Genomic DNA, 8,537 nt, shown 5'->3' with positions numbered 1-8,537 from the left:
TATAATATAATTTGCAGGGAATTTCAACTTTCGTAGTAGTAAATCAAGTCTCGCTTGCATTTATAAATAAACAAAGACCTGCGAAACTTAATCCCTTACTGGGAGCTTAATTTCTGACGGATCAGCAAATCCTTGCATGCGGTTTTCACACATCGAAGTGAAACATCGGGAGTGTTGATAATTTTAAATTTTTATAATATTCGTTGAATCCGAATGGTACATTAAGGTAACTATATATTCAGTATTCGTGCGTCAAACTAAACGGGTTGATACGAGAGGTCTAAGTCCAAAACCAAATTTTAATGACAGCTGCAGTGAATTTTTGAAGTGTTGCAAGTGAATGCCAGTTGATGGGTGCCGAAAAAGTGTACATCAGGTCCAGTTAGTAATATAGGATGATCCTCCTAGGGATCAGACGGTTACTTCTTCTTGCCCTTGCCCTTCTTGCCCTTGCCCTTCTTCTTCTTTTTGCCCTTCTTGACACCGCCCAGCATTTCCTCGGAAACATAGGTCTCGGTGGTCACCTTGCTGACCGGAAGGGTTACGGGCTGCTTCGGCGTCCTCAGCTCGATCTCGATGGTGTTCTTCTTGTGCTGTGACTTGGCCTTGCTTCCCAGTTTCACCAGAAAGACATCGCTATCGGTCTCCTCGCAGGTCTTGTAGCACACCTATGGGTAGATAAATATAGATTATATCAAACTACCATCTATAAAACTAGGAAAATGCTTGCAAAAACACCTAATTTGGACTCGTGTAGCCTCAAAATTGAATCTATTACATCTTCCCTGTGATTACCATAAATAAAAACCAGAGTAGTTGCCACCGCAGAGTGAAAAAGTGTTCCACATTTGGTGCTTGCAGATGTTACGCAACTGCCCCACAATTGCGGCAATCGAAAGCCTTCCCGAAGTTGCAGAAGTTGCCAAGTTGCACCACCTGCATCGGCATATAGAGGGGCAAGTCACGGACTGAAAGCGATCACACTTCCGCGTTCGCACACGTAAGCGGCGATGCCAAAAAAAGGAATGCGGAGGCGATCAGTGATTACCAGATCAGACTTAAGATTAGACATTCTTAAAAAGTGGATTGTCGGAGACACTTCCACAATTTACAAATAATTACTAATTATATCAGGTTATATTAGCTAAGCTCACCTCTATGCCCTTGCGTCTGGTGTCCAGATTGACGCCCTTCATGGTCTGCATGATGTCCTTCCGCTCGACCTGCATGCAGCAGGTCCTCTGGTTCTGGGCGGGACACTGAGCGGGGACAATGCGATCGGATCCGCCGCAGAGGCGCTGGCGGTAGCAGTCCACCTTGGCCTCCTGAAGGTCGCAGGCCTCCTTGATCTTCGAGAAGGGCACATAATAGTTGTCCGTTTCGCAGGCATCGTTTCCAGAGTACTTAATATTGGCCCGCACCTTGGGGATATTCGGGTGGTTTATGATCCTGCCGCCGGTCCTGCGCTTGATGTGGTTCCTGGCGAAGGAGCTGCGCTGCAGCATCTCGTGCAGGCAGGACTCCTTCTTGGGCTCGCAGTCGTTGGGATCGTCACGATAGCAGGGATCGTCATCTGCCCCAAGGTTAGGGTTGGTTTCACTTCCGTCCAGGACGCTCTCCACCTTGTGGGTGTTCTTGAGAACGCGAATGGTCAGACCGCTGCCATTCAGACAGGCCTCGAACTCATCGTAGGCTTCAGGACCCGGGTCCGGCTTGGTTGGTTGGATGAAGCACGGAGCTAATTCCGGACTGCAGTCGCAATCGCAGGGGCATTGGCAGCAGCCATCGCAATCATCCATATCTGGGGGAAAAGCAAAGATTAACCCAAAAGTCAATTTATTTCGACATCTGTCAAAATAAAGTCGAAAGTTGATTCATCGAATTTCTATCGAAAGGACGGACTTACTCTCGTTCATTGGCTTGAGCATCTCGTCCGTGATGTTGAACTTGCAATCGACCTTTGGGCGCTTGCCCTTCTTGCCCTTCTTCCCCTTCTTCTTGGCCATGATGTGTGGTTAAGTGTGTCTAAATCAATACAAGTATTCACTGGGTACGTCTGCAGGTGTTGTCCGCTCAAAGACTGCTGCTGGAGGCTCGATTCCGAATTCCGAAGGCCTTTAATTCTCAATTTGGATATTGTACTTCACCAGTAAATGGCGCAATTTCCGCACAGCTCGTTTTCGCGCTGACAAAGAGAACCGAATTATTAGAATCACTCGATAACGATTATCAGGTTTTCCGAATTACTTCTGTTTTATTTTCCATCCAAAACTCGCGTAAGAAAAACGAAAGAATTTATTTTTTATTGTTTTGTGCGGCAGACAACATTTCTCGATTGAATCTACAAAACGAATGCAAACCGAGTAATGATCTATTACCCCCCGGCTACTTGGTGTTACTAAATGGTTTGTCAAACGTGTCTAGGTGGATGTGTTATTTATTTCAAGGCCTACTTAGTACCCCGAAAATTTGAGATATATGGAACATAACTTCGGGTGTAGAATTTAAAATCGCTCAAAGTTGAACTCACCTTCATCGGAGGCCATATCGTACTCCTCCTCACGCCTGTGGCAAGTGGTACTTGGAGCCGGGTAACTCACTTTCCTTGTGGCCTGGAGAACTCCTTCGCAGACAGGATCGCTTGAGTCGTAAACGGCGGAGGGGTTGTTGGTGTCGCCTAAACAGTAAACAGCACCTCCTGCCTGTCGCTTTTTGCCCTTGCCATCCTTCCCATCCTTGCCAGCCTTATCCTTTTTACCATTTTTGTCCTTCTTGGAATCCTTGGCCTGGTTGCTCCTCATCTCCGCCTCCATCTTCTTCTTCATATGGCCTGGGTAAGGCTGAATGCCGCCGCAGGGACCGCATTTCTGCAGCTTCTGTTCCACGGGCGAGAGGTTACAGCGCTTCGTGGGAACAGTGGGACATTCTGGGAAAGAGGGATTTAATTTCCGCATTAATAAAGATTTGTATTATTGGGACAATTAAAAAGACTTAGATTAATCCGATTAGATACCGATTACAGTATTTCTCAACTCACCCCTGTCGAATTCGTCTTCGCAGTAGTCGCAGGGACATAGCTTGTCCAGGTTGCAGGAGTAGTATCGCAGGCACTTGGCCGGCGGGTCGGCTGGCTTGTAACAAGGATCCACCATTTTGCACCGACGACAAGGAGGCTGGCCACATGGACCCTTGCAGGTCTTCTTGTCCATGGGGCCACCGGTGGCTGTTCCTCCACCACAGCAAGGACTGCAGGGATCGCACGGATCGCAGGGATCACAGGGAGGTGGGCAGGGAGATGGACATGGTGGCCCACAAGGAGGAGGCGGGCATGATCCGCAGCAGGGAGGTGGTGGACAGGGACCACATGGCTTGCAACAGGGCTCCGGGCACTTGGGATTCCGAGAGCAGACCTTGCTGAATGGGAATGTGGAAACGATGGTCGGGCCATTGCAAACCAATCTGAGGATCAGCACAATGTTGCCAGTCTGCATCTTGCAGAGATTGAAAAGGGGTAGCAACCGCTTGGATAACTCCGACGTGGGACACCACTGCTCATGGCGTTCATTGAGCTTTTCGTAGCAAGAGCAGTTGTCCAGAAGACCCTTGCTATTGGGACCCTTCATTTTGGGCAACTGGTTAATGTGACCCAGCATGGCGCCCTCCCAGTTGGGATTCTCTGCGTCGAAGGACTCTTTAACCCTGTCGAAGATCGGCTTCACCTTTAGCTCCGACAATCCTATCAAGAACTTGCAGCTTTCCGTGCGTTTCTTGTAAACATGCACCGTCAGAACATCCTTGTCCGTGATCGGGGAGTCCAGGGTGAACAGGGCACACTTTCCGCACTTTGGCGAGCATGGGTTAACGCAGGTGCCTACCTCCCGATCGCAGATATTCACGTAAACCGACGAACGGAACGTGATCTCCGTGCAGGTGGGATACTCCTCAGGGGCACACATATTCTGCCGTGTTATCAGCAGGTCGTCCACCACAAACTCGAACATGTACAGGAAGCTTCCAGCGATTTTTGGTGTCTTCTCAGGTTTCTCGGATTTCTCACCCTTATCATTCTTTTCACCTTTGTCGGACTTGTCCATTATTGAGGAAGAAGCTCTAACCTTAACACTGATGCGGAAGAATTTGAATTTTTAGATGCCTTTCGGTTTTTCCGAAATTTATAATTTTCGTACCAGAACACGCGCACTTTCGAAATTTGGAGAATAATTTTAAATTTTGATTCGGAATTTGAATGGACGTCCAGAGACGGAGACTGTAATGTTCGAACTGGCAAAACTATTGAAATATCAAGGACTACTATGGATAGATAGGGCAATGCCACGCATATCCAGGTTCGGGTTTGGGTGCTAGTTCAATTTTTGAATTATGAAAATTGTAAGAAAACTCCCTCTAATCTTCATCGTTAGATTAAGTCCGTTCAGTGCTAAGCACATTGCATTTTTATTCTAAACACTACCACAAAGCCAAATTTAAATATTTTGACCTATATTAGCAATCTTGATCATATTCTAGATATCTAGAAGAAGATCTAACTAAATATATTTAAACACAGGGTTGAATATAAAAGGCTAAAATGTCTTTATTTATGCTTATAAAATGCTATGAAATTATATTAGCTTCCTTTACAAACATTATTAAGTGCTTATCGTTATGAAATATAAAACGGAATAAAAACTCCGCACAGCTCTAGCTCGGGATTATCTCTTCTTGGTGATCACCGATTTGCAAGGATTGCACGGATCAATCGGCGACGAGCAAGGAGCAGGCCATGTCGATGGGGAAGGATAGCACGAGCAGCAGGGGTCCTTGCATTTGGGAACTTGAACAGGAAATGAGGAGACCATGGCAGGACCGTTGCACACCAATCTCATGAGCAGGACTATGTTTCCGGTTTGCATCTGACAGAGATTGAAGAGAGGCAGCATCCGCTTGGAGAGCTCCGATGTGGGACACCATTGCTCGAGACGCTGCCTATGCTTCTCGTAGCAAACACAGTTACTGGTTTGCTTACAAGGACGCCTTAGACTGGGCAATCCCGAAACGTGCGTCAACACGTTCTCCTCCCAGTTTATGTTACGCCAATCAAATTCCTTCTTCACTCTGTCAAAGATCGGCTTCATCGGGAGCTCCGTCAGTCCGAGCAGGAACTTGCAGTTCTCGGATCGCTTCTTATAGACGTGAATATGCATCACATCCTGATTAGTTATCGGGGAATTCAGTGTGAAAAGGGCGCACTTTCCGCACTTCTGTGAGCACGGGTCGACACAAGTCCCATACTCCCGATCAACGATGTTTAGAAAAACCGAGCGGAACGTAATCTCTGTGCAGGTGGGATACTCCTCCGGAGCACAGTCATTCGGACGCGTTATCAACAGATCGTCCACCACAAGCTCCAACATGTACATGAAGTTCTTTGCAAGTTTTGAGCCTTTCTCCGCTTTGTCCATATTAACGTAAAAGCCTTAAAAGATAGGAACTACACACTAGGAATTGTAAGTCGAAGTTGGTTTTTTGGTTTTTGTTTCTGAAACTCGAAATTTTGGGTCCTTATACTACGAAATTTTGTTGGAATGTTGAAATTTTGTTCAGATTTTGAGGACGTGCCGAAACGATTAAAGTTATTGTACTTTTGAGTGAATGAAAACACACGGCCTGGCTGGGAAAATCAAATGAAAGAAAGGCCTATTGGGTAAGCTTATAACTAGTTTACACAGTAAAACAGCATTTAACATTTGTATTTAAAAGTATTATTAGTTTCTATTAAACTTTCTATTATTTCATTGTACCAAACTACTTAGTTGATTATTCGCTGCTTATTAACCTTTACATGAAGCGATTAAGTTTGCATTGATTATCTTTTATGCCTGTCATAAACACCACTTAGCCATTTTAAGCCAAGTCAACGTTCTTGACTTGCATTTCAATCCACCCCTATAATTAAAAGAGATGCGAATGAGGTTTTCTAGCAATGCGTAAAATACTTTATTTAATGTCATAAAATGTTTCTACAAAAGTGATTGATCTACATTGCATTGAATCGCAGTTAATAAGCGGCGCCTTGACAAATCCAATTCCCACCAACTGAAAACCCATCCTTCATCATTTCCAACCGCCAAAAGCTCGCCTAAGTGTTGTGTTTATAATAACTAACATGTTGCAGAGAGGAATGAGTTTGGGGGTTTTACAACTAAACAAAAACACAATAAAACAAACAGAAATTGAGAAGATATCAAGTCGATTACAGAAATTGTTTTACAAGATATTTTTTGGAGGAATATGACTGTTTAAGCTGCAGAGGTAGATGTCACCGACTCTGCTACACGACACTAATGTCATGGGTTTCGAAAGGAGAAGGGCGGAAAAAGCCGCGGCCACTGCACGAACTCGACTCCGTAGTGCAGGATTCCTGTGGCGCTCACGGCGATCATGGCTCCCCAGAAGAGCATAAACAAGAGGTTCTCCGTGTTGAACTCGGCCGGATAGGTCATAGTGATCATGAACATGGCCACGGCCATCAGCAGCACAGATGGGAATGTAAAGAACCGCCATCCATGCTTGGACTCCAGTGGCGATGGCACGGCACCACCCTCGTTGTCGTTGATCAGATACTTGCCAAGGAACAAATCCATGCTATCCTGTCGTTGGCCATCAGCAAAGTTGTTTAGATAATAACGCATCAGCGAGTTCTTTCCATCCTGAAGAGCACCAGCCTTGGTCCTCTTGCCCGTCCTGGTGAAGTCCGTCTTAAGCGCACACGTTCCTGAATATTGCAGCGACACTAAATCCGCGTTGTCTGCCCAAACGCCCTTGAAAATGCTCTCGAATATTGCCGAGGCCTGCTCCACACGCTGACCCACATGAAGCACTCCCAACTTTTGGAGCACCGCCGTGAGGGATCTCCGGGCTAGCATGCTCTGCACCACATTCGTCCTGTCCAGACAGTCGATGCAATTAGTTCGGAAGACGCCCGTCTGCGTAGATACTAGCTTTCCGTCATCAAAGACATGATAGATGCCGAACTGATCCTGTTCGTGAGCAAGGCGATCGATGAGTATGTTTAGCCGGTCCCAGCGCATTTTCCGGCATTCGCTATGGAAGTCAAAAGATTCGTATCTTACTCGTGAGTTTCCCATTTCCCGAATTAGACGGGCATAAGTTGCCTCCAGTTCGCCCTCGGCTCCTTTGTGATCCACTAGGTTCACAGCCACATTATCGCCGTATAGCTTCACTTGCTCGTTAAAGTGCAGAGTGCAAGCAGCCTGGTGATCTTTGCCCGGAACCAATACGGGTCTCGGTTTGTACCGCAGGTTGGGCAGCTGGTGCCAGTGGAAGGGCATGCTTCCGCGCGTCTGCACGAATCCTGTGAACTGACCGTTAAACTCCACTATCTGCTCGGTCTCCACAAAGTTTGCAACATGACCCTGCTCGTCGCTGCCTCTGCAGAAAAGTCGGGTTCCAGCACGCTGCACCGATCTCCGGGTGATAATGCTCCAGAAGAAGGTCTGGCCGTTAATCTGCACCTGGTTTATTGATACAAAACCTAAGACCAGTGGTAGCTGGAACTTCTCCATCTTGTCGCATTGGAACTGTCGCAGCACATAACCATTCCAAACGAATCGCTGATCAGCTCTCTGCAGCAACCCAGACTGTTCCGGCAGAGACTGGGCCACTTCCCTCTGTCGCTGAAGCGAATTGGTAAGGTCGTAGCGGTAGGAGAAGTAAAAAAACTTAGTGTCCAGTGTCTGACGAAGCAGCCTCAAGTATGTCTCGTTCTCCTTGCGTTGGATGGCATTGGGAATGTAGGGTATGATGTCATAGCCGGCTAATCTCCACACAACGGAGCCATTGAGCACGCCCACGAAGAGTCGGTGGGTGGCCACCAAAAGGTAGTCGCAGCTCAGCAAGTGAATTGTACCTAAGACACCACAAATCCTTCTCGTTGGCCGTAAATTGGCCAACTGACCTCCGCTCGCTGGCTGAACCCTAGTGAACTTGTCGTGGCGCCCCACTACTAGCACCTCGGCGCCTCCATTCGGCTCGATGATGAAACTCTCCGGCGTGATGTACAAGTTCATGTCATCGTACACCGCGTTGACCACCGTGCTCTCCATGATTTCCAGGGGCGGTGGTTGGCCGATATTGAAGTCTAAGAGTTAAAGTTAATAAATATCGCTAATGGTTCTTCTTGTCGGTAGTTTCTCACGTTCTGATATTGGGGATTCCCAGTCACTATCACCGCTGTCACACACGGACAGCACCAAAATCAGCCAAAGCCTCAGCAGATTTAATCGCTTGTTATTGATTTAACACACAATTCCCGTTTCATCTGTGTTTTTGGCCAACTTTTTTACTACGTGTGTGATAGTGATGGTAAAAAGAACTGAAAATAGTGATGTGTAAGGTTCTGAAGATTCCATTGACTCACCAGCATCCGGTATTGTGCTTTCGCAGGAACACCAATCTAACCAGGAAGGCATTTTCAATTAGTGCATAATTTACCAACAAAGATGGAATTTTGTCAA

At 46.6% G+C, this 8,537-nt stretch overlaps 4 protein-coding genes across 4 annotated transcripts; all 4 read right to left on the bottom strand.

The window, feature by feature from the left end:
- Window positions 1-174: 174 nt before the first annotated feature.
- On the bottom strand, window positions 175-2,023 carry LOC108102875. Its single transcript, XM_017208083.2, has 3 exons — window positions 1,907-2,023; window positions 1,155-1,801; window positions 175-668 (listed from the first exon to the last, which is right to left on the bottom strand). Exons 1-3 carry the CDS (start codon window positions 2,004-2,006, stop codon window positions 420-422), a joined length of 996 nt encoding a protein of 331 aa, XP_017063572.1. The 5' UTR covers window positions 2,007-2,023; the 3' UTR covers window positions 175-419.
- A 45-nt stretch (window positions 2,024-2,068) lies between these two features.
- Window positions 2,069-4,257, bottom strand: LOC108102874. Its single transcript, XM_017208082.1, has 3 exons — window positions 3,038-4,257; window positions 2,531-2,926; window positions 2,069-2,185 (listed from the first exon to the last, which is right to left on the bottom strand). The coding sequence occupies exons 1-3, from the start codon at window positions 4,092-4,094 to the stop codon at window positions 2,118-2,120; spliced, it is 1,521 nt and encodes a 506-aa protein (XP_017063571.1). The 5' UTR covers window positions 4,095-4,257; the 3' UTR covers window positions 2,069-2,117.
- A 319-nt stretch (window positions 4,258-4,576) lies between these two features.
- Window positions 4,577-5,644, bottom strand: LOC108102782. Its single transcript, XM_017207943.2, has one exon. It carries the CDS (start codon window positions 5,460-5,462, stop codon window positions 4,713-4,715), a length of 750 nt encoding a protein of 249 aa, XP_017063432.1. The 5' UTR covers window positions 5,463-5,644; the 3' UTR covers window positions 4,577-4,712.
- Window positions 5,645-5,968: 324 nt separating this feature from the next.
- Window positions 5,969-8,387, bottom strand: LOC108102862 (phosphatidylinositol-3-phosphatase SAC1). The gene is made up of 2 exons (XM_017208064.1): window positions 8,219-8,387; window positions 5,969-8,161 (listed from the first exon to the last, which is right to left on the bottom strand). Exon 2 carries the CDS (start codon window positions 8,124-8,126, stop codon window positions 6,348-6,350), a length of 1,779 nt encoding a protein of 592 aa, XP_017063553.1. The 5' UTR covers window positions 8,127-8,161; window positions 8,219-8,387; the 3' UTR covers window positions 5,969-6,347.
- Window positions 8,388-8,537: the final 150 nt, after the last annotated feature.

Source organism: Drosophila eugracilis, unplaced genomic scaffold, assembly GCF_018153835.1.
Source record: "Drosophila eugracilis isolate 14026-0451.02 unplaced genomic scaffold, ASM1815383v1 contig_2088, whole genome shotgun sequence".
NCBI classification, from domain to species: domain Eukaryota; kingdom Metazoa; phylum Arthropoda; class Insecta; order Diptera; family Drosophilidae; genus Drosophila; species Drosophila eugracilis.
The sequence above is the reverse complement of the archived record's forward strand: the minus strand, read 5'-3'. Positions and strand labels throughout refer to the sequence as shown.